Source organism: Lissotriton vulgaris, chromosome 1_1 (genome assembly GCF_964263255.1).
Source record: "Lissotriton vulgaris chromosome 1_1, aLisVul1.2, whole genome shotgun sequence".
Lineage (NCBI taxonomy): Eukaryota > Metazoa > Chordata > Amphibia > Caudata > Salamandridae > Lissotriton > Lissotriton vulgaris.
In genome coordinates, this window is record NC_141685.1 from 880,574,052 (window position 1) to 880,599,749 (window position 25,698).

General features: G+C 48.6%; 1 protein-coding gene across 1 annotated transcript; it reads right to left on the minus strand.

Annotated features, from left to right (window-relative positions):
- Positions 1-1,177: 1,177 nt before the first annotated feature.
- Positions 1,178-19,390, minus strand: NDUFA6 (NADH:ubiquinone oxidoreductase subunit A6). Its single transcript, XM_086958500.1, has 3 exons — positions 19,186-19,390; positions 2,842-2,957; positions 1,178-1,372 (listed from the first exon to the last, which is right to left on the minus strand). Exons 1-3 carry the CDS (start codon positions 19,313-19,315, stop codon positions 1,241-1,243), a joined length of 378 nt encoding a protein of 125 aa, XP_086814626.1. The 5' UTR covers positions 19,316-19,390; the 3' UTR covers positions 1,178-1,240.
- Between the last annotated feature and the right edge of the window lie 6,308 nt (positions 19,391-25,698).

Below are 25,698 nucleotides of genomic sequence, written 5' to 3' on the forward strand. Positions count from 1 at the left end.
ACCTGTCTCCCTCCCACCTGCATTCACAGGCGTCTCAAATACCCCAACAAAACAAATTACTACAAGTTAGCATTCTTCGAGCATTCATCCATTCAAAACCTACCGGGCATCTTTACAACTAACTCATGTGGTTATGAGGAAAACCGGTTTAAAGAAACCCCTTTAAGGAGAACTTACTTTAGAGAAGCTGGTATGCAAGGAGAATATTATCTTCACTCTCTCTAATCATATTTCTATCCAAACCCAGGTTTAACTAAACCTCCAATCCTTATACTAACCCATGAAAATCTCTTTAACTATACAATAACCTCATACCTTAAACGATTATAAAAATCAAAATCTATGAGGTGATCTTACCCTTCTGTTAAGCCAAATCCTAACCCTTTCACCCTCCCTACAGCAAAGTCTGCTTCAACCATAATTCTTAATATCTCCCCACAAGATACCAGTATCCATGTACTCCTAAAACACTTTTTTTTTCAAACGGCAATAATGAATGGAAAAGGCACTTCAATCTTTATAATTTCTCTTATTGTTGGTTAAAATTGTAATTCAATAGCGCTACTTTTCACCATAAAGTTTGCATTATTTGGTCTGTAAACCTTTAAAATACTTCATAACCACATACCGGTTCCTTGACCATGCCACTGGTCAAAACAGAGGGAGGCAAGCACTCTTCACTGCACCACCAGGCTACGTATCAGTTCTCTATGATTATCAACACCTAGATGAACCACCTCACAGTTTAAAAAAAATGCGTTGGGATTTCTGCCCTCTCACTCCTTCATTCTAGAAATGCATTGCAGCATTTCAGTTGGCAGATTGTCACTACTTATTCAAAGAGATAGTATTTTCCAGAAAGCATTTCTACATTCAGTGGAAGAATCTAATTAGGCCCACATGCTCCTCAATGTACACTACTTACCACCATTAACACTGTCTAAGATGCACAATGCACCCTCTTTGCACCCAATCGTGGGCTGCAGAAATTATCACCCGTCATGTGCCGTCTACATCACGCAGAAAAATTGTGACGGATTCCAAAACAGAATAATCCTGGTTGATGCTTATGGCACAATGATGGTGGAGATTAGCAGGACTTCCACTTGACTTGGAGCTTCCCTAAGACATGGAACGTGGCGTACTCGTGGGGAAATAAAATATGTGGAAAGCAGTGTCCAATCAACAAAGAGCTTTATTCATTAAGAGCAGAGCTGTACAGGCAGGCAAGAGGCAGGGTTCACGGGTTATGTCCGGCATAGAATCGTGAAAGGAAGTCCTGAGGACGCGGCGTCTCCGTCTCATGGAAATAGCGCATGACGTGGGTGCGCTGCTTCCATACATGGATGGTCTCCTCAAGCTCCATCTTTCCCTAAGAAAAGCGAAAGACAGGTCCGTGAGTCAATAAAACAACAAAAAGAGCAAGAGGAGGTGTCGAAAAATAAGAGATAGAAAAATGCGATAAGAATTGTTTAGTCAGAAAAGAGAGGAGCAAGATAGGATCAGAGGGGAAGAAACAACTAGGGGTGAACGGCCAAAAGACACGAAATGGACAGAAAATAATAGAGCAACAGTGGGAGGAAGGGTGCCAAGTGGTGGGGGGATAAGTAGGCGAGAGAAAAAGTATCTGCGGGAGAATGACAAGGGGTCAAGTGAAAAGACAGACATACTAACAGACAGATGGGAAAGTAGAGAGAAAACACAAGACCGGTACCCCAGAAAGAGAGGCTACAAGGGATTTATGTTCAAATTATCACAAAAGTACCCTGCCAGCTTGCACAAGGTCAAACATTGGATCCACATTTCCAAGCATATCCAACTCTAAACTAGACAGCAGCTAATTTTCACAATCTGATCTGGGATCGGTGTCTGCTAAATTGATCGGCACATCTTCAAATTATGAAATCAGCTACATAGATTGACAGGGAGCTGCAAAGGAAAATCTCACAGCAGCAAAGTTAGCCAACATATTTAGGCCCTTCCTCACTGGACTATGGCAGATTGTGGAGAAATATTGGCCAGCAATACAGATTTTCATGTTTTAAACCCAGCAGTAAGATCATGGGTTCGCCTACAGAGCCCAAAATCTAATTACTCAAAAAATACAAATAGCGTAAAGCCAACTGTATTCACTAGAGAAACAAATCACCAGTATAAGCTATTTCTGTAAAAACAATTGTCTCATGAAGTGTACACAGTAAAACGATGAGACGTGTTAATAGGCTTATCGTGCAGTTTCAGCTCCTGAACGGTTATCAAAGGCCAATCTTGCCCATAAAAAGAGGAAGATAATCTAAGTTGGCCAAAGAAGCCTTTAAAGGCCAAACCACAGGATGGAGGTTTTTCCCCCCAGAGTTGGCACAAGGAAATCAGAAGGGCAAAAAGGTGCCTTCTTGGGTGTAGGGTCACCTACAATAGTGACAAATGCAAAAACCACAGTTGATGGACAGAATGCAGAACAATGTCATACACAGTACATTCACCTACAATAGTGAACATGCAGGACAGAGAAGAGAATTGTTTTAACAAACTGGACTCCAATCAGAGCAATTTCCATACATTCACCAAGTAGAGATGGCCTTAAGACAGGCTTCAGTGGGGTGGTCTGCAGAACCTCAAGAATACTCCTGCTACATAACCACAAGGCACACCAATTATTCATATAGAGTTAATGAAAAATAAGAACAAGCAAAGTGATTCTCTGTCACCCGTAGTCCTCAGCATTTCAAGATGCTTGAAAAGCACAGACTTCTGAAGTAGAACCCACCCACAATTACTAGTCTTGAACCCCAGCCATTTTCAGCCACCACAGCATCATGTGCACCACAGTTCTCTTATTACCTTGATCACCAGCATGTCAATGGCACGGGGATCTGTGACGTGGCTGTTCTTGCGGAACATCTCGCGCACCTTGTCGCGGCTCTGCCGCACTGTAATGTCTAGCTGGTACACGTGTACTGTATTGAGAGAACAGAGACAAAAAGAATAGTTGTCATCCTAAGTTCCAGCACTACCCCTAGAGCAATTTTAAGCCCTGCCAGGTGAATGGATACAATTGCAAAAGCGGTCACTAGCAGTACATGCACACTCCTTAACAATCACAATGTTTTAAGAAATGCTGATACACACCCCCCCTCCCACCCCCCCAATAACCATGCAGTTATTCAGAAGTGAACGAGCAATACACAGGCCTTTACATTCTCTTTTTATCTTGTCACATTTGCTGTGCAGTCAAAGACAGAGCACTGTCTTCCAGGGAGCTTGGTGTTTACTTTTCTTTCCCTGACTGCAAAGTGAAAGGGTTTATGCAACAATCTTGTTGAGCGCTGGGGATGTTGAAAGGAAATGCTATAGGCCGTTATTTTTTCCTAGCACTCAACAAAATGTGAATACACTGTACAAATATTTCATAATTAGGAAAACACAAATGAAGCATATTTTTTTTAAATAATTCTGAAGTGAGATGAAAATAACAATTTTATGAGAATCCAAACCAATCAATACATTGGGTGAAGCAGATTTCCACATGTCGTTTGTGCGCTGTATAGTTTTATCACTTTAACTATGTGCAAATGTAATGGTCATTTCAACTGCAAATGTGTTGGCATAGTGTGGTAACGCACACACTCTTTGCCGCGTCATTTTACTCCAGTCTATGCCACTCCCTGATACGCCACTCACTTTTTTCCCCATGCCGAACAGCAGCCACACTGCTGTACAACATGGCTAGAACAGTCGTAAAGCCAATAGCTCTTGAATAGGTGAGACCTATTGGAATTGCCAATGCTGGTCTGCTTTGAAATGGATATTTATTGTGAGAACAGATGTTATCTGCTTTTATAGTGACAACAGAAGTAACCAGCTTCCAAATGTACTTTCTCTAAGACCTAGACACAGTCACAATTGCTTTATGTGATAGGATATTGTGCCAAATGTAATTTTGTTTTCTTTTCACGCATGAGGAAATTAACTGATTTGATCAGAATCACAGAGGTGTTGTACCAAGACTATTGGCTCTGCTATTGGCTTTTTTTCATGCTGTACTGCATGGGCAGTGCAGACCGTGGCAATTATTTGTATAGCAGCACGGCTAAAAATAAAAAAATAATTTAAAGAGAAGAGGAAGACTAGGATGCCATACAGCATGGCTATAAACTACAAAACATTTCAAAAGCATATAGCACTAATGGGCGAGACCTATTGGCTTTGCCAGTGCTTGTTTTAGCTTTCCTCCAGAACACCGGAAATTGTTACATTTCTCACTTTTTGAGGACCGCTCCAAAAACATCAGCTCACATAAAACTTTTCCAAAGCCAGGCTTTTCAACTTACAAAATAACTGACAAGGTAGGGCGTTGATTCTCCATTGGTAAAACTGCTACAAAATTTGCATGAAGACATGTGAATCAGGGTACAAATTAGAGCCTGGGACACTTTGACAGGAAAAGTATATACTGGTAATGGCTTTAAGCGGGTTCCATACTGGCCCCGGCCCTCTTCAGTGGCCATACTCTAGATATCCCAGAGTTTTTTTTGTAAAAACCTCATAGGTTACCACGAACGCTGCACAATAAGCCATCTGTTAGCTCTAATGTTGATAATCTTACTATTATTGATCAAACTCTCATTCGCATTTAGCGTCTTTGAAACTAGATGATTGTATAAATTGAATGGAATTACTAGATGATGAACACATCGAAAACAGAAAACATGAACACTGGCAAGCCAGGTATTTCCTTAAGGTGGTACATGCAGAGTTAGAAAGACTGAAAGGGTAACAAATTACTCAAGTGGATTGAACGTTCATTTCTTCTTTTTTTTTGGATCAAATTTGTTTTTATTGGCAACAGCATAGTACATTACAGTGATAGGACATAAGCATTTGACCATCTCTTGCGAACTCCGCTCAGGGCTCCCGGGAAAGAGCCCCAAGATCGGCCGGCCTCGGGCCGTGTGTCCATGTGTGCAGTGAAAGCCATTTTCAAGTAGCAGGATACCCCAACTGACCCCACTCCCCCCCCCCCCCCCCCCCCCTGTATCCCCTCCCAGCTCAGCAACCGTGGTGCCCATCCCGCCCCCCCCTCCTGTATCCCCTCACAGCTCAGCAACCGTGGTGCCCATCCCGCCTCCCCCTCCCCCTCCCATCCCACCCCCCCCCGGGTGTGTTCTGCCAAGGCCTAATTAGGGAATCACCTGGGTTTTCCGCTTTTTCTTCTTTCGCCCTGGAACAGCGGTAAGTTTGTGAAATTCATCAACTAGTCTGAGAACTCAAAGGTATTTGGGACAAGTCAGTTCGTGAAATTCAGTGATGAGTAGTGCAATCAGGGGCGCCCCTATCTCTCGGAACGAGTCCGTGGTTTGCGTGAGAGAGGCCTGTATGCGCTCCATACCCATTATGAAACAGATTTTGTGGAGCCATCCCGTGTGAGAGGGTTTGCGTGAGCTGCCCCACAGTGAGAGGATGTGGTGTGTCACTGCTCCCATTGCTAGCCCCATTTCCTTCCTCCGGATTGATTTGAGTGGGAAAGTCAATTTGTTAGGTAGGCCTAAGATCGTGTATGCCGGGAAACGTGGGATCTCCGTGTCGAAGTGTAAATCTATATCCCTCAGTACCTCCTCCCAGTAGTCTTGCACCTTCGGGCATTCCTACAGCAAATGAAGCATGGTCCCAGTCTGACCACAGCCCCGCCAGCACTTTGGATCGCGCCTGGGGTTGCTCTGGTGGAGGCGTTCCGGAGTCAGGTGCCAGTAACAGGCCACTTTGACCGCGGCCTCCCTACTCGCCATATTCCTAGCCGTGTGATGGGCCCTGAAGAATATATCATGCCATTCCCTGTCCGAGAGCTCCCGCCCGATCTCTTTCTCCCACCTTTTCTGCCCCGCAGACTTAGTTGCCTGCGCTGGCGGGGCCAGAAATTTGTAGAGTTCCGTGATCGCCTTCTTATCGTCCGACTTGGCCAAAAGCCACTTCTCAAAGGGTGTGAGGAAGCGGCCACCTGCGGGGCGATGTCCTTGTGAGTGAGTCAGTGCCTTAATTGAAAGTATTGGAAGTTATGCGGCTGGTCTATCCCGTAGCTCTCCTTGAGAGCCTCCAGTGTCATAAAGCCCTGCCTGTCAAACAGATGTCCTGCCGAATTACATTCTGTGGATCGCCACTGAGAAAAGGCGCCAGGGGCCGTCCCGGGGGTGAACGCCGGGTTGTCAAAAAAGGGGTGTCATCGGCGACGGAAAGGAGGTGAGATCTTTAGTTGTTGCTACCGCGTCCCACACCTACAAGAGAGTCCTGGTAATGGGAGATTTCTTGATATACGCCGGCCTGTCGCGTCTTGCCAGGAATGGGACTTGCCAAAGTGGCATGCCCGCCATTGCCCTATCTTGAAAGAGCCACCTTTTCTCTGAGGTCGTCTGGACCACTCCAGGAGGTAGCGCAGCTGGGTAGCTTGAAAGTAACGATGCAGGTCAGGGACCCCCAGCCCCCCCTCGGCTTGTGACCGTGAGATGAGGTCGCGCCACATTCTAGGGCGCTTCCCGGCCCAGATGTACTGCTGTATGGTGTCTTGCAGCTTTTTAAGCATGCCCAGTGGAGGAGTAACCGGGATGGTCTGGAACAGGTATAGCACCCTTGGCAGCACAGACATCTTGACGGCTGCCACCCGGCCTAGCCACGACAGCGGATGATGCCGCCATCGGAAGAAATCTCCTTGGACACGGTGAAAGAGTTTGGTATAGTTATTTTCCACCGTTTGGGCCTTCGAGGGGGACAGGTCTATTCCTAAATATGGTAATTCCAGCTGTTCTTGTAGCCCCCCGATCCTGAGCGACCCTCTATTAGGCTGACGTGCATTGGACCCCAGTGGTAGGATAACAGACTTCTGGATGTTCATCTTAAAGCCCGAGACCTTCCCAAACCGCTCCATTTCCTGCAGAAATGCAGGGATCGATACCCCCGGGTTCTCAACCGCGACCAAAATGTCATCTGCGTACAAGCTGATGGTCTGCTTCTTGCCTCCGAAGGTGATGCCGTTTATGTTCCGGTTATCTCGCACTCGTTGGGCAAACGGCTCCATATAAAAGGCGAACAACATCGGCGAGAGAGGGCATCCTTGCCTCGTGCCTCGCCGGATGTCCAGTAGCTTGGAGTCCGTCCCGTTCACCCTAATATTTGCGCGAGGGGCAGCGTAACAGCTTGCCACCCAGGCTCTGAACCTCTCCCCAAGCCCGAATCTCGACAGGGTCCTATCGAGGTGGGTCCAGTCCACTCTGTCAAACGCTTTTTCAGCGTCCACCGACAGCAGGGCAGCGTCTGAATCGTTATAGTGGGCTTTATCAATGACGTGCAACAGGTGTTGTCCGCGCATTGACGGGAGGGTATGAAGCCCGCCTGGTCTGGCTCAATTATGCCTGGGAGACAAGGCCCTAGTCTTGCGGCTAAGATTCCGGTGAAGAGCTTCAGATCAACATTCAGAAGCGATATTGGCCGATAGGCCGCGCATTTAGAAGCGTCCTTTCCAGGTTTTGGTAGGACGATTATGTCTGCCTCAAGCATCTCTTGCGGGATCGAGCCCAGGCCTTGGAACGAGTTAAAGTGTTTCGTCAACACTGGGGCCAGAAGGTGGCAAAAGGTTTTGAAAAAGCCCGCGGAGAAACCATCTGGGCCCGGCGCTTTGAGTGGTTTCAGGCGCGCGATGGCAGACACCACCTCCTCCAGGCGAATGGGAGCGCCCAGCGCCTCGGAGTTCGCGCCATTCAGTGCGGTCACGTTGGCCTCATGCAGGTACTCCGACCCGACCCCTCCCTCCGCCGCCGGCTCGGCCTCGTACAGCTTGGAAAAAAATGCCCTGAAAGCCTCGGCTATGTGCTCATCATCGTAGTGTTCTCGTCCGTCGTCCCCGCGTATGACTTGCACCTTGGCCTTGACTGTTTGCACTTTAAGTTTGCTGGCCAGCAGACGACCAGTCCTGTCCCCCCCCACATAATAAGTATGCTTGAGGCGTAGTGCCGCATATTGTACCCTGTCTAAGTCAAGGCTTGCAAGTTGCGCTCTGGCAGCCTTCAGTTGGCGCCAAATCCTGGGGGCCCCAGTCCGACAGTGCACCCGCTCGAGTTCCAGTACCTGAGCGGTCTTGTCCGGGCTTTTGTCAACCTTAGAAGACCCCTTGGCCAGCATATCAGAGATGGTGCGGTTTCCTTTGCGGTTGTGGGACGCCATAACGCACCTCGTCTCCAGCCGGAGGCCTCAGTTGGGGTGCAGCCCCTGTCGGGACCATTAAAGTCCTCGGTGCGTGCGGACCGGTGGAGAAGGGGTCGGCCTGCGTCCGCACAGTGTCTCGATTCCGCGCTCTTCCGGTCTCCGTGTCCCACGAGACGTTGCTGTGGGCCCTCACGTTGCAGCCCTTGCCTGTGCGCTCTGTGGGCTGTGGCGTCCGAGGTCGATTTCCCAGGCCTCTGCTGAGCTCCCCGAGCTGCCACTCCCTAGGGCCGGTCACTACCACCGTTCCCACTAACCTGCGCGCGTGAGCGCGCGCCCACGATGGTCACCCGGAGCGCGCAGTGTCCTAGATTTAGCGCGCACACTGTCCGAGACATCCCTACAAGATCGTTCGCGTCGCCGCTTTTTAAACGCGAGCGGCGCGAAATCCAGGCGGGAGACAGAGGAAGAGACATGGTGCGTGCAGGCACTTAACCCCTTTACTGCTAAGGCATTACTCTTCTTTCTCATATAATTTCCATTGAAATCAATGGAAAGTCCATGACGAGTTACCCTTGTCATTAGCGGCGAAGAGGTTAAAGCCCTTTGTGCTTAAAGGGCTTCAGTTTCAGCCCCCCACACCCCCGTCGTGTGTCAGAAAACCCAACAGCCACCGAGTACTTCACGGCTCTTTAAACGACAATTTGCATGTTAATGAGCTTTGTTGTTTCATCACCAAAAGGCATAGGGAACCTGCAAACACACTCCAGAAAAACACACCACTTTAATCGTCGTATCGCATTATCTGACTAGCTCAGTTAGTAAGTAAAAGTGGCTGCATTGCATGGTTTCTCACATGGGTCCTCATCAACTGTAAAGTACGTCACAAATGAGGGTCAGCCGCCGTTGTGCGATATGAAGCACTGTGCTTGTGCAGCATTTTATTATGCATTGACTTCACGTCTGTGGCAGCAAAGCAGGGAAGGAATTTACTTAATCTCTCTTCTGACACAGACTTTGAAGAACTGCGAAACGAGAGGCAGTGGGGGGGAATCCTACGTATGTCTCATATGCCGCTGACACTATCGTCAAAGGCTGACACATCGAGGGAAATGACGGGGATTAGAAGATAGGGTTCTTTACTATTTGCAGCACATTAGCAGATGGCCCCTTTTAGCAGCGCAGGAATCAATAGGCACAGAGGTGTTGGCGTCGAGAAAAATACCAATGCTAAACACTAAACAATGGTGCATCTATATATCTAATGTACACAAACATTATAAAGAGCAGCGGTTATCGTTCGTCAATTCCCGCCATAGTAAAGGAAGATTATTTTGGGTTTGCCCTTCACCAATTGACCGGGGTAAGCTTTCCACATATGTTGTATTATAACACCCTAGTAAATATTTTACTGGGTGCAATAAATTCCTCCTATTTCAAGTTTTGACCCTGAAAATGAAGGTCCGGGGTCCCGGTCCTTTGTGAAAGTATTCCTGTTAATCACAGCGCCCGTCATGCGCTGCAATTAACAGGAATATTTTCACAATTGCCCACAATCAGCACCCAGCAGTGCTGTATTTAGAAAAGAAATAAAGCAAGTCTGAAAGCACGACGTGTGAAGCACATGTGCTTTCACACTTGCTTCATTTGCACAACAGCAGGATGCCAGAGAAGCAGCACGAGGTGGAAAAAAGTGCAACACCCTGCCTCCGTGCACTGGCCACGGGCCGCCCAAACATAGGCACTGGGGCCACTGCAACTTCACACAGGCCCTTCTCTCTGGCAGAAATAGGATACAATGTGCTAACAGCGCACTTTACATTTTTCTTTTTAAAGTTGCATTCCTCCTCCCAGTGCAGTCACTGCTGATTAACCATTTCGCATGTAGGGTTGTGCAGATGGGGGATTGAGACCTTGCACGAATGATGCCAAAGATGGATCTATGGGCGGATTACAGACCAAATAGATGAATGAACAGATGGATGACTGGGGCATAGGTGCAGAGAGAGAGATATATAATTCTGTGAATTCATGCATGGACGAGGGAGTTCCACAGAAAGCATAATGGAATATTCCAGGGTTACAGAGAGATATTGTGTAATGTAACTGGTGCTCACAACTCGAATGACTTTGGACCGAGTTCACGCTATACAAAACCATAACAAAAAATAACGAGTCAGATTCCAGCGAGACTAACCAGGTTTGGAACATGGGCCACTTTTTGGGAGTGCCCAGGCCTAATTGTGATCCCAATCTGACCCTGCTTTCATTGTACCCCATCACCCTGTCGAAGGAGGGCTGCCCTGCGCGTGAGTAGTGTCTTGCATAATTCCATTAATCTGCTGCTTGTGGCCTGCTGCCTTCCCAGAATCCTGCTCTGACGGAGTGCATCTTATCATCCTTTGGGGTTCCCTCTCTGTGCCAGCTCCTGCCACGTGATGCTAATGCCTGCCTGCTCTTCCTATGCCAGCACCTCTCTTCTACAGCTGTAGGTGCGTTGGGGGGTCCTACTTGAACACCTGCTGAGCCTCATGAGCCTCTGTTGATACATCTGCCAGATTGCTAGCTCCCTTACAGAATGGCCAGTGCAGGCTCTGACAGGCCTCTCCCATTAGCAGCATGCTAGTACATTTGAGAGCTTCACAGGAGGTGGGTATGTAATGTTCAAGTCAGACTAGCGCCTGCTGCCTATCAATGTAAGAGGCCATTTTATGTCCAGGCTCACATCTGCCAAACAGAATATTGCAATATGCAAATCTAAGGCTCTCAGGGGAAACACGATGAACTTTGGAGGTGTGGATCTTGACAGCTTCTGCTGCTTGTGGATAGCCCCCAGAAGCTCGGTTCCTGACACAATGCGATATGGCCAGAGTGGGTGAGTGGGAAGCTAGAGTATGTATGATGGAGCAGAATGGCGCCCATTTCACTGTAGCTGCGTCGACGACTCTAAGGCTGAGGCTGCGGGAATAAAGGCTCTCAGTCCAAAGATCAATATTGAAGAAAAGTATGCACATCATTTTCGTGAACATCCCAGTCACTCTACAAAATAAAGATAAATGGGCTTCCACCCTCTCTACTCTAAGCATCTGGGCTAATTTTCAACTGTGTGGCCAGTAACCAGCTTTCCTGTGTGCATCGCAAAAACTATTACAGATTCTGCATGGGGGTTATCACAAGGGGATAACCGCTTTAAACAACAGGGTGGTAGAGCAACAGCAGATCTTCCCTTTCATAGCACACCAAGGGTGTGTTCTTGGAAACATTGATTTACAGCTTGATGGGGCATTTAGAATAATATTGACATGACTTTGTAGTCTCTTAATTTGGGCCTTTGAAGCTGAATGACTAATGGGTAGGTTTTGAGCCTGATTTTTTTTTTTTTATTGCAGGCATATTTGACTCACTTAGAGGGTGGGCTGGAGAGGAACATTCTCACTCACCGTGTCACCTTCGATGGCATTACTTAAAAATCGCGAATGTAGCTTCTGCGATACCTGTGTTTTACCAGATCATCACAATCATTTATACATGTGTAATACAGCATCCCTGGCGTGCAGTCTAGAAGCAGGTAACTGTCTTTATTTAACCCTTAGTACAGTTTGTTCTTTTAGAGTGTCTTGTAGAGTTGGCATTAATTGGCTAATGAGTCCCATAGTACACAATTGTAGAGGGAGTGTATTCAATTATTATTATCTGATTGGCTCTAACTTGAATCTAGGGGTTTATGCTATTATTTCATTTTTTGCTGTTTTCTTTTGCACAGGTATGGCCCAGGGGCATAAGAGCACTTTCCAAGAGAACCAGATATTACACATTATTTTTGAGGCACCAGAAGATTAAGTGATTTTGCCCAGAATCACAGGATGGTGAGCCAAGGTTGGGATTCGAACCTGTTTCCCTGGTGCTAAAGTCAGCAGCTTTAGCCCTTAGGCCACATTCCTCGCCAGGCTTTTTCATGTCTCGCCTATAGACAGCCTTTAGCTGTTGTCGAAGATGTATTGTGGGCAAATAGCAAACTAAACCGCCTCCCCCCCAAATTCGACTGGTACCTCAAATTCCATCAGGAGAGTGAACCTAGTAAGGTCTGTCCTCTCTAAAATAGGTCCTTTCATCCCTCCTGTCTATTAATCTCTCCACCCTTTAAGCCTTTCATCCAGCGTCCATTTCATCTGTCTATTAATGTTCCCATTCGTCTGTCTTTTCATCTAATCCATCCATCCTTCCTTTACCATTGCATCCATTCATCTATCCATCCACCCACCCATCCATCATTTCACCCACCTTTTATCAATCACCCATCCTTTCACCCTTCCATCCAGGTTTCCATCCATCTATCCAAACATTCATCCTTCAATCCATTCTTACGTGCACCCACCTATACAAATATAACTTTATTCTTCCATCTCTCAAACCTTTCACCTTTGTGTCCATCCTTTTATGGACCTCGCCTTCTTGTCGCAGTTTCTTCCTTCTTTTCATATTTCATTCTTCCTTTCTGCCCTCCCTTTCTCTTTGCCTCTATTTTCCTCATTCTTTCTCCATCTGGTATGGTTTCTACCCCGCATTTAGAAAAGAAATGCAGCAAGTTTTTATATAGTGCAAACTCAATCCAAAAGTTTTGGAGCGCTTTACATGATTTATTATTATATATTTTTTGTATGCTTGGGGAGATTCATTGATTTGCCCATAATCACACGATGTTAGGCTCACCCAAGACTTAAAATCCATCTCCTAAATTGACAGCTCGAGTATTAAGCCACAACCCCAACCACAAGAGCGGAAGCATTTTCAATATTATATACAACTTGATGCATGAAACAACCATTGACAAAGCCAATAGTCTTGGCTTCTTGTAGGTGTAATGTTACTTGTATTATATATCAGGATGCAATGACAGAAAAGCAGCAAAATATCAGTAGGGTGGCACACTATGCGAAGCACATATTTTTATGTTAATTGCTTTTAAGCCACACCCTTAATTGCATTGGTTACGCCCCTTTGAAAGATCTCCGAGTATTTTCATCCCACTCAAAGCCCTGGTCTACACGTGCGGTCAGGTTCTAGGCGCACATAGCCTTGGCTGCAGCGCACAGAGACCTTACTCTGCCGCACACAGAAGAAAATAATTAGAGGGAACATTGGTCACTACTGCAGTATGCCGCCTCCTGCTGGGCCCTTCTGTGGACTGTGCTGCGGCCTGACCGATTGCTCCGTGCGCCTCAGGGTGCCCCTCAGATGCCACGGGGTCCACTGCTCCATGCTTCCCCGGCTCCAGGTGCCAGATGTCGTGGACCGGGCCGTTTACTCCGCTGTGGACGGTGGCCCCGACCTCTCTCGACCCTTCCGGCGGTCTTTACTCCCGTTCCTCCACTGGGTGGGCTCCCATACCCCACACACACACCGGTGGTCAGTCCACGTTGGGTCACTGGGCGCCGCTGCGGGCGAAGTCGCTCTCAATGGGGCCCCGCGAGGTCACTTCTCGCCCGTTGGGACTGAGGGGCTCTTGGACGCGCCCCCAGTGCCTCCTTGGCTGCTCGCAGTCCCCCTTGCACCTCCACGGCACCAACCGCTAAGTCACCACTGGTGCCCCGGGTCCTCAGCTCTCCTCCTGGGGGCCACGGCAGCTCCTGTGTGCAGCGAGGGGTCTCCACACTCCCGACCCCCCGCTGATGCGTGCCTCCGGACCGCTGCTGCCTCTGTCCGCACCCCAGCAGGTGCTGCGTGCCTGCAGGCCAGGCCACCCGGGTGAACGCGGCCGCACCTCCTGCGACTGGGCCCAAGCCGGAGCCTCGCTTAGGTCTGGGCGCCGGCAGACCCGACGCCCCTCTATCCGCCTCTCTGGTGGTGGGCTCACTGTCCTCCGCGGTCAGGCACCGCACCTGGGCCCCCGCGATCGCCGCTGTTACCTCCGACACTGCAGCGCCGGTACTGGAGTCGCCGTGGCAAGCCCCCCTGGGCCGTTTTCGCGCCGGGGCCCGGGCCTCCGTTTTCGCGCCCTTAGGCTGTAGCGAGCTGTCTCCGCTCCGCGGCGACTCCCTCCGTGTCGGAGCCTTGCCCCTGGCCCCAGCTGCACTGTGGGTATATCGGACACTGTCCGCCGTCGGTGGCTGGCTCGGTAGGGTGGAAGGTCCGCTAGAAATCCCGGTCGGGGGATCGGGTTCGGGGAGCCACTGCGGAACACGTCCTACCGAGCCGCCATCTTGGCCACGCCCCGTTCATTTCTTCTTTGTGCTGTGGACATTACATGTCTGGGAAACCTTAGAATAAGAGTCTCAAAAAGTCAAAGAGCTAGTCAGATAACTCATGGAGAGGTCAGGATTAACTGCAGAATAAGTGGCCTCAGTTAACAACAAGCATTAGCAAAGCCAATAGGTTGAGTCTATGCAAAAACTATTGGCTGCCGTGGTCGTTTCATAGCGATTTCTTTCTTTACTTTAAATTATACTGCACAGCAGCTCAACTGCTAGGTAATATGTAAACAAACAAAACAAAAAACGACGATTTCAACAGAATACGCATAGGCGAAACTTGCTAGCTTTGCCATGCCCCTTAACGGAACATGGGATTTTTTTTTATCTGATCCTGCAACTTGTTCCCTCACTTGAACCCTACAATTATCTAAGGCAATAATACACATGCATGCTTAATTAAATGTCCTGATGATGATCCACGCATTGTTCACATGGATCGAAACACTGTCGACACCATAAAACACCTTATACATTACCTGAAATACTATCATTGACTATGTAAAGGTGTTCCTTGCGATTTGTTTATTCCATTATAAATCTTTTCTGTAACAAACCGTGAGCGTTGCCTGAGCACCCTTAAGGTTTCCTAATTGTTTGTTTCTGTGGGAGGATGCAGGCTTATGTCCCACTCTGTATTTTCGTGTGTACACATTTCAAAGAATTGCTATATATTAAACATTAGACCTCTGTCCGGCTGGACAAGTTTAACCAATATAGTACTGATTGGGTCTATATTCACTTATGTACATATATATCCCCATTTCCCTAGGGACCACTGTAGTTTAAAACAGAAACCTAAACAACAGCCTAATGCTCTTAATGTAACCTTATTTGGCACGCAGAACCCTCCTGCATTGACAAACCCCACGTACAAGTGGGCCCTACACTGTCAACAACAACCAGCCTAATTTCTGTTCATGCTCAAAACGTGTTCTAGTATCTCAAGCCTGAGTGTAAGTTGTGAACGCAACATCTGCTGCAGACAGGTCACTCACTGAAATGCATTACGAATGACAAAGTTTAGAGTTGGGGCGCATGCGGGTGCACACAGGCCATAAGACCTTGAGAAAAGGCCACAGCTGTGGGCAAGGAGGCAACATTACTGATTACAGCACTAACATGAGCAGCTGTATACAGACTTGGGGTAGCTTGGAGAGTGGCCTGTTCTCTGAATAACACAGGCTCCAGTGTCAAATAGGGTGTTATTTTATGCACACATGAGAAAAGCATTGGTAAAGCCAACTGAAGCTTGCCTTCATTAATAGTTTGGTGGTAAAGAAGTGTATTCCAACAGGTTATGAGCAGGGAACTTAGTCTGGATAGTTTGCGCTCTAATATATGCAAAAATGTAAATAAACACCAACAAGGACACCAGGTCTGGAAAGAACAATGTGCGAAGAGCACCGGGGTGAAGAGAAGACAGCCTACAGATGCACTTGTATGGAGTGCTCAAAGGCAAATAATTTACACAAGTATTTGCAATGCAATCGGTCTCGCCTTTGAGACCTTATAAGTATTTAGCTATGCAGCACATTAGCCTGGGTGCTGAAACATCCTCTGTTCTTTAACATGGAAGGAAAGTAAGCCCCAAACTGTGTGACACGCCAGGTATGGGAACACATGGAGAGAAATATTGCCTTTCAACGGTAAATGGTATAGTCCAAAGCTCTGTTTTTGATATAAAAGCAGGGCCTTCGGTGGTCATATTACTGAAAAACAAGATTGAAAAAATATTATTGTTTATGGGTGCTCATGGAAGACAATTTCATTGGACTGGAATCTAGAGAATGCTGAAGAGATTTTGGTATTTTACTGACCTCTTCTGGTCGTTTTCTAGTAAGAAAATTAAATAGAAGCAGTTGCCAGAAAAAAATAAAAATAAAATAAGTCCTGAAGTAGAAAGCAATTCTGGTATTTTACTGACCTCTGCTGGTCGTTTTCTATCAAAATAGTTAAATAGAGGCAGATGAACAAAAAAAAGTCCCTGAGCAGAAGCAGACAAGTCCTAGGGCTGATCTCCAGAGGACACAAAGTACATACACATATAAGTATATATACTAAAGTATATACAAGAGGTCTTGAATGCTCGACCTAAAAAGTACCTTCAGGGTGTGCAAGCAGTGGAAGGAAACTGGCCACTATCCAGAGCCCGAAAGCTGTACTTCTTGGTCCAAGCCCCACACCGGGCAAGGACAACAAAGCAAGAGCAGAAGTGCAAGTGGCAGGCGTGTAGATGACGTGCTGGGCAATAAGAACCATGTAAATTACAGCAATGTTGAACTAAACCAATAGTAAGCAAAGGGGCAGGTTTAAAGCCCCCTTTTAAGAGCATGCACAGCATAAGTGATGTGCAGGCGAAACCTAAAAAAACATCTCCAGAAACCGATATAGCAGAAGGAAGAAAGCTGTCCACTGTGGCCAAAAGATAGCCTTGAACGTCAATGCACATCAATTCAAAATACGCAGGGTTTTTGGCAACCACATCAGAGGGTTCCATACTGCACCAAAATCACACTGGCAAAAACAACGTATTTCAATTTAATTTCTCTACCAGCTCAGTGGACTCATGGTAAGAGGCAGCTTTTTCAAAATCTTTTGTTTAAGTCTACGTTTCCTGTGGTGATCCCTAATCTTATCTAACGCTGGGTCTTCTTCTCAAGAACTCGTCGACATATATGAAGTTACATTTTAACTGAGTGAAGTTCGTGCTATTTATGGTGCGAGGCAAAACATACCCAAGATAAATGTTTTCGAATTATTTTTTAGATTAGAGGAGAGAGCCTCTTTTTTGGTCTTGTTCTTTGCCAAAGAAACTGCTATTCCTTTGGAAAAGCAATACCTGGTTATAAAAAAAATGTGAGGTAATGCTGTCGATCCTGAAGGGGAATAGAGGATGTAGAACAATGCATTCAAATTATTGCCTGTAAGTCTTTGTGCACCCCTTAAAAATAAATGTTTCTTTTACATTCGTTGGGTGACAGTGCTGCTTCTTGGATTAAACTAAATATGGGATTCCTTTTTAAATTGTAGTAATATTTTAACTAAAATGACTGAAGGGTTTATAATTACTGAAGTGTGCTTAAATGGTTTGCCTCCTTCCTCTCAAATAGATCCCAAATGATCAAAATAGCGAACAGTCTTTCATCTCCTGTGGCGGTAAGTCAAGGAATTCCTCTAGGCTCTATACTTGCACCCACATTGTTCAATCTATATTTAGAACCACTGGGAAATCTCCTAAGTAAATCCTGGATCCACTATCATCTCTATGCAGACGACACGCAAATCTACCTCAAGGTTGCCTCCACTCACAATCTCTCCATCCTAAGCTCTACTCTCAACTCCATTCAAAACTGGATATCAACTGATTCTGAATCCCTCCAAAACTGAATTCCTCCTCCTCCTCTCCTCCTCACTCTCTCCTCCCCCGGTTCAATCATGGATGGATCAGATGAATCTACTTAACAATAAACCTATCATTGTCGACAGCGCAAAATCCCTTGGTGTCATACTCGACAAAAAACTCAATCTAATCTCCCACATCAATTCCATTGCAAAGTCTGCTCGCTACCAACTGCGCCTTCTTTGGGGAATTCATCGCTTTTTCCTGGAGCAGGACCATAAAACCCTGGTGCAATCGCTGGTCCTCTCCAGACTGGACTACTGCAATTCTCTTCTTACTGGCCTCCCCAAATCCCACTTGTGCCCCCTTAGATCTGTTCTCCATTCAGCAGCTTGTTTCATTTACGGGGCCAAAAGAAGCGACCACATCACACCGATGTTATCTACCCTCCGCTGGCTTCCCATTGAGGCTAGAGCTATCTACAAGACTGCCTGTATCACCCAGAAAGCCTTGCACTCCTCCTCTCCGTGCTACCTGGCGAATAAACAAACTTTCTGGAGGCTCTAGACCATGACGCAATGTGGAAAATCTACTGCTTGAACCTCCCACTTCCAAGAAGGAAAGATCGATGGCCCAATCCTTTTCACGCAACGCGGTGAGAATCTGGAACTCACTTCCGCCTCAGCTCTGGACCACCACCTCCTTCCAGGTCTTCAAAACGGACCTCAAAGCTCTCCTCCTCCAAAGACACATCCAAAAGTAATTCACGCCCTCTCTATTATCTGAAGGAAGACCTCCCATTATTGAAAACTCTATTCTCAATGACTATGGAAGTGCCTTCCCAGTGTGCTCTTGTGGTTGGAGTGTTTGCCATTTATTGCAGTATTATCCTTGTACCTGTGTTTGGTACTCTTTTGTAACATGCACACGCCACTTTTCTCTTGTAACACACTGTTTGCTACCTCTCACATTTAGTTTGCTTTTGATACTTGCACAAGTGCCACCATTAACTACGTAACGTTTGTTCTTGTGCTGGAGTGTCTAGCATATATTGCAGTATATTAACTCTAATTGTACTTTGTTTTCTCTTGTAACCTGCACACTTGTCACTCTTTCCTCCTGTAATCCATGGTTTGCTACCTCATGTATTTTGTTCCCTCACAATTATCACTTTTACCTCATGTAACTTAAACGTCTGCTTTTGTAATTTGTTCGTTTGTAATTTCTGTTCCTATTGTGAAGCGCTCTGACGCCTTCGGGTAAAGTCCGCGCTATATAAAAACGCATAAATAAATAAATAAATAAAATAACGCAAAGCAAAACTCTCATTCTTATGACTTCAGGAGTCGGTGTTAGTCTGCCTAAGCGCCTCCACCTCGGTCATGCAGAGGTCACGCCCCCTCTCACCAGTATTGGGCACTTCTCGGTACCAGGCCCGATACAGCTCCCGCACGCGGCGCTTGGCCTCGCCTAGATCTCGACTAAAAAGAGGCTTCACCACTGCCCGCGCCGTTCCAGAGGTCACCGGAGCCGCCATCTCCAAGCTACCGGGTACCCGCTTCTCCACCAATCTGCACCTCCCAGCCCACCGCCAATCAGCTGACTTCTAGCTCTTGTCCGCTGTCTATGGCACCTACAATGATTCTCAACCAATCAATACCTTCGTCATAGAGCTGCTTTGCAGTTCATTCCGAGACTTCTCACGAATCAGAGACCTAGTCTGTGTCATGTATCCAATCAGCGTCAACTCAAATTAATCCCTAGCCAATTATAATTTCGGAACCGGAACTGCTGAATTTCCAGGCATGTAATTTGGACAGAATTGTTTGTGGGCGGACTAGTGCTGTGCGAGTGAATGTTGTGGCAGTCAAGTAATCATAGACCGCTTATCAGACTTAAAGGAGCGAAGGTGAAATTTGACAACATAGAGCTGACATGTTTCATCCTTTTTGAGACGGAATAGAGTGCGACATGCTTCTGGGAGAGAAGCTTCAGAATACAAGGCATTTACAAAGAAGCAGAGTCAGGAAAAGGAGCAAAATAGGGATTTATTAAACTTGAGGTGTTGAAGCTCTAGTGCTAGGTGTACGTATTTCTGTTAGTCATGCATTGAACCACACATTTAGCGATTGCTAGACGTACACCTCAGATTGTTGGTGATTGCGCCGCTTGAATGATCTGATACTCGTCAGGGGTAATAAGCGCTATATAAATGCAATTGCAATACAATATATATGTCTAGGTGGATTGCCCTACTGAACCCACAATACCTGGGCATAATACAAGTAAACAAAGACATGGTGCGTTGTGTGAAAGGATCGCACATTAGGCTCTTCGCAGCGGTGACCATTCTGTTGGAGTCCGGCCAAATTTGACGCATGTGCAGATCGCACAGCCCCCGGCGGTCCTCCACACACGCCCTGGCCGTCCGTCGCATGGAAAAGGTTAATTATTTACACAATGAATACCTAAATTAGTCACTGGTGTATGTCCGATTTCAAAATACATAGCTTATTTCACTGGTTAGCCGAGTTACAATCTTTACTCTTGGCAAAGGTAGACAAGCATTGGCATAGCCAATAGGTCGCGCTTTTGGGACCTTATAAGTATTTGGTTATGCAGCACAATATCCTTGGTGCAACAACATCAACTGTTTGTTTTTGTTTTTTTTTGTTTTTTTTAAGACCAACGGTCCCAAACTTTATTTAATTTCACATATAGGTTGGCAATTATTCACACAATGTCATAACAAGGAATTACTATTACAATTGGTACTCAGCGAGTAGCACATATTGACATGTCAGTTATACATGAGTGAAAATAAACAGTAGCCAGAGGAGATGCATTAGTCCGCAAGCGGCCGTGCCAGGAAATGTCTCGTGCTGCAGTGTTCGCGGCCCGCAGCACTGCAAAAGGACCAAAGTGGTCATGAAGACCAGCAACCAATGTCTTGAGTCGTGTTCCTCGGTTAGCACAGCAGCAGTCAAAGGCAGGATCATATCCCACATAGTCACATGGGTCGCTGGGTTTCAGCCTCCTGTTCATGGCAGTGTCCAACCAGCGTTGTGTGAAATAGAAACAGGGAGGGGGAATCGAGCATTACCATGAGTACAGCATAAACAAACTCTTTGTCAACCAAGAGATTTAACTGGGAATTAAAAGAAGAGGGGGAGGGAGAAACTTTTCAACAACTGTTAGACTAGCATTTGCGTGTGCAGCAGTGTATCTGGAACCCTAGCTGTGCGTGGTGTACCCTATGTGGGCCGCGTGGGGGCGGGGACAGTCGAGGATGTGGTGTCGCTGCGACTGCAGGGCGGGGGGGGGGGAGGCGGGGGCGGGGAGCGGTAGGGGACATCTCCCGTTGGGTAGGGTCTCGGCGGTCGGGGAAGGTGGCGGGGGGGGGAGCCCGCGTCATGTCCGGACAGCAATCAATCGGGTCCCCTCTATTCCGTGTCGGTATGGCACTCTATACCGGCCTGTGTGCACGCCCGATGGTGCGCGTTCAGGGTAGTGTCCCAGTCCTGGGCTATCGGGTACTTCCGTAGGCCCGCGGTGTCTTCCCTGTGCAGAGACACACTCTCCGCGCATGCCCAGTTGCCAAGAGAGCGACGCCAGTCTGCAGGGCGCGGTGGGGTGGCACTTTTCCACCGTTTCGTGATAAGGCGCTTAGCCGTGATGAGTCCCAAGTCCCAAAAACGCGCCCGTAGCTTGGTCTGCTTGGTTCTTTTGTAGAGTCCCAACAGGCATACTTCCCACGTCTTGGGGAGGGTATCGCCTGTGGCCGCCGTCAGCGTGTCTGTGACCGCCGACCAGTACGAGGTGAGGTGGGCGCAACTCCAGAGTGCGTGCAGGAAGTCCGAATCCAGGAGGCCGCATCTGGGACACGCCGACGATGTGAGTCCGAAGTAGCGATTCAGTTTGTCTGGAGACAAATACGCGCAATGGATGATGTAGTATTGGATGGTCTTAAAGCGCGCGTTGCAAGGAATATTTCTGGCGCCCGCTAATACCGCGGCCCACTGTTTGTCTGTCCAGTCGGTACCTCGGTCGGTCGCCCACTTCTCCCTCAATCTGAGGGAGGAGAATTGGGTATGACTGTGCAGTGCTTGTGCTAACCAGTGCTCTATATGGGAACCATCGCCCATCACATGTAGGTACTGGATGAGCAGATGAGTGGGCGGCTCGTGGCTCATGTCACCCCATGCCTTCGTTAGCTCACGGAGGAGTCTGGCGTGCGCCAGAAATTGTCCCACTGGCAGATCAGTATCTGCGGCCAAGGTCTCGAAGGGCAACAACTCTCCGTCGCTGTACAGGCCGCCCAGTTCGTCCAAGTCCGCCGCAGTCCAACTGCGCAGCTCGGACGAGGACAGTATGCCAGTGCCCAAGGGAGTCCCAAGTAGAGGTAGGTTCGGAGCATAGGGTACCGCACTTTTGGTGAGTCTGAGGCTCCGCACAAAGCACCGCTTCGCGACTGCTACATGGACCTGAGTGGGGGGCCGGCCCCGCATTAGGGGGTGGAAGAGTGTCAGCACCTGCACGGGGGACAGGGTGGTGTCGATCGTGGCCGTATCCATCAGGTTCTTGCCACTCAGCCAGTAAGCGACCCATTGCAGCTGGGCTGCTAAGTAATATAGCTCCTGATTGGAAACCGCCAGGCCTCCAGCGTCCGTGGCCGCGTATAGGGTCTTCAACGCTACCCGGGGTCTCCCTTTATTCCAGATGAGGCGCCTGGTGAGGGTTTCCAGCCCTTTGAATATGCGCGCCGGTACATACACCGGCAGGTTAGTATAATAATAGAGGAGCCGGGGGAGCATTATCATCTTGGTTAGCGCCACTCTGGCCGGCACATTCAGTGGGAGGGAGTTCCAGAACGTGACCTGGGCCGAGAGCGAGGATATAGCCCTCACTAGGTTGCCCTCCAGGAGGTCTACGGGGTCTCGATATGTTAAGATCCCTAGGTACCTGAATACCGTCGGGTGCCAACGGAGCGTCTCCCCCATCATGTGCACATCACATTGTGGCATCTCGCCACTGAATGCATAGGCTCCCGATTTGGCCCAGTTGACGCGGAGCCCCGACATGTCCCCAAACGTTTGAAAGATGTCCGTGATTGCCGCGGGTATACAGGTGAGGTCTCTGATATATAACAATAAGTCGTCGGCGTACAGGGACACCGAGTGAACGCCATCCGCCAGTGGGATGCCCCAGGTGTCGCCGGAGTTGCGGAGCAGTTCCGCCAACGGCTCCATCGCCAGGGCGAATAATAGAGGGGAGAGGGGGCAGCCCTGCCTGGTACCCCTCCCAATGCGGATCCTGTCAGAGAACAACCGCCCAGTCCGGACTCGTACCTCGGGTTCTTGATAGAGGAGCCCCACCATCTGGATATAGGCATCACCCAGCTCGTATTTCTCGAGGACTCGGAGGAGATACGGCCACTCCACCGAGTCGAACGCTTTTTCCAGGTCGAGTATGATGCATCCTGAGCGTGGCCAGGCGGGGGTCGCATATCGTTGGATTCTGAAAAATGTAAATGTAAATGTATTGCGATTTATATAGCGCACGTATCACCCGAAGGCATCAAGGCGCTTGCCTTGGGAACCCGTCCTGGTAGTCCCCTGTGAGATAACCCCAGCAGGGTATCCACAAGGTGGAAGCCAGGCATCCCGCCGCGTGGGGCCGTAGTGGAGATTAAGCAAGCTATTGCCCAGAGTCGCAGAGTGTGAACCCGTGAGTCGAGTAGGCACCGGAACGAGAATTATCGAGTCCCTGGAATTTTTGAGCCCAAGACCCGCCGAGGCGGGGAATTGAACCCTGGTCCTGGACCGATCTCAGCTTCCGGGTCTGCCGCCTCTAACCCCTGAGCCACACTTTTCCACCAGCGGCGTAGATTGTATGACGTGCTCCGGGTGGGCACAAAGCCATTCTGATCAGAGTGCACTAGTGTGGGGACCAGTGGCGCAAGCCTCCGAGCCAGTGTCGCTGCTAAGATTTTGTAATCGGTGTTGAGGAGTGCTAATGGTCTGTACGAGCCTAGTTCATTCGCTTCTCTACCCGGTTTTAGCAGGGAGACCACGTTAGCTTCATTCAGGGACGCCGGGAGTTCAGCACCTTCCGATGCCGCCTTATACACCCTCAACAGTTCCGGTATTAGCACCAGTGAGTAGGCTTTGTAGAACTCAGCCGGGAGTCCGTCAGGACCCGGTGCCTTGCTATTGGAGAGGGAGAAGATCACCTCCCGTAGTTCCTCACCGGTGAGTGCAGCACCCAGCTCCGTCTGGTGGGCAGCAGTAGCTGTCGGGAGCTGCAGTGTCGCCAGGTAGTCCGTGATCTCCACCACTGTGGCCCGCAGCCGTGAGCTGTACATGGACCTGTAATGCAACGTGAACGCTTTGTGAATCTGTTTCTGGGTGTAGACCTCAACGCCCTGGGCTGTGCGGATCGACAGGACCGACGCGGACTGTGTGTCTTGTCGTACCAGCCACGATAAGAGCCTACCAGGTTTATCACCTGCGTTGTGGGTGCGTGCGGAGTGTGCTGCGAAATTAATGTTCTTCAGGCGCTCCATCAAAACAGCATGATCCGCCCTGGCTGAGATCAGCTGGGAGTCATCGCCCTCTGCCGCTTCCCGTTCTTTATCCAGTAGCGCCTCTTCCGCCCGTATCAGATCTCTCTCCACCTGGCCTCGTAGGCCCGCCTGTACACCGAGGCAGCTACCCCTGGTCATCGCCTTGAAGGCGTCCCACTCGATTCTCGGGGAGGAGGTCGAGTCACTATTGTCCTCGAAATACTGTATGATCCTCCTGGATATCTCCTCTCGGAATGGGGTGTCGAGCAGGAGATCTGGTTGTAAGCGCCACGTGGGCACAGGTGGGCGCAGGCGCCTCCATCCATATACTAGAGTGTGAGGGTTATGGTCCGAGTGCGTCCGTCCTAGGTAGTCAGTGTCTGTCACGGAGGGAATCAGGTCGCGGGACAGCATGTATCTGTCAAGCCTGACATGCAATGAGTGGGCTCCCGAGTAGTAGGAATACACCTGGGCAGTGGGATTTCTGACTCGCCAGGCATCCTGTAAGTTCCACTGTGTTGCCCAATCAAGTAGGGCCCTGGAGGCCGCCTGCACTGGGGCGATTGCCGCTGGGGGGGACGAGCGGTCAAGGGAGACATCCAGTACGCAATTGTAATCCCCACCCAACATCAGGGGTACGTCTGGCCAAGGCGCAACTTCTGCCGATAATCGCGTGAAGAATTTCCCCTGCTCTATATTAGGTGCGTAGATGGAGGCTATGACAATCTGCTGCCCGTCTAGTCTGCCCTGTATGAAGACAACGGAATTTGCAAACAAAACAGGTGATGGACCGAATGTGGATCAATGTCACACATTCTCCCCAGTCCAAAGATCTGGGCCCAAATCCATCGTTTTTTTGCACTCCACACCACCCTGGGTTAGACAATGGCGATATGCAAATCAGCTCTGACCCTGTGCCCCATGGGAACAGTCCAGTCCGAACTACAAAAGCCATGTCCTTCCCAGAACGGAATCAAGCATCCGAGGACCGGACCGGTTTCGAGGTAACACCTCTCATCAGCCCGGCTAGCTTGACTCCAGTGGTGTGGAGTGCCTGGGACCCACGTCTGAGCATCCCCAGCGCACTTAGGGCGGAATTTGCAAACAAAACAGGTGATGGACCGAATGTGGATCAATGTCACACATTCTCCCCAGTCCAAAGATCTGGGCCCAAATCCATCGTTTTTTTGCACTCCACACCACCCTGGGTTAGACAATGGCGATATGCAAATCAGCTCTGACCCTGTGCCCCATGGGAACAGTCCAGTCCGAACTACAAAAGCCATGTCCTTCCCAGAACGGAATCAAGCATCCGAGGACCGGACCGGTTTCGAGGTAACACCTCTCATCAGCCC

What these genes read in the sequence shown, in the direction of transcription:
- NDUFA6 (XM_086958500.1), bottom strand. Translation starts at nt 19,315, where the DNA reads ATGGCGGCTCCGGTGACCTCTGGAACGGCGCGGGCAGTGGTGAAGCCT. An exon ending in CCGAGAAGTGCCCAATACTG is followed by an intron (nt 2,958 to 19,185) that starts GTGAGAGGGGGC and finishes CTCTCAATACAG; the next exon opens with TACACGTGTACCAGCTAGAC. An exon ending in TTGACATGCTGGTGATCAAG is followed by an intron (nt 1,373 to 2,841) that starts GTAATAAGAGAA and finishes CGCTTTTCTTAG; the next exon opens with GGAAAGATGGAGCTTGAGGA.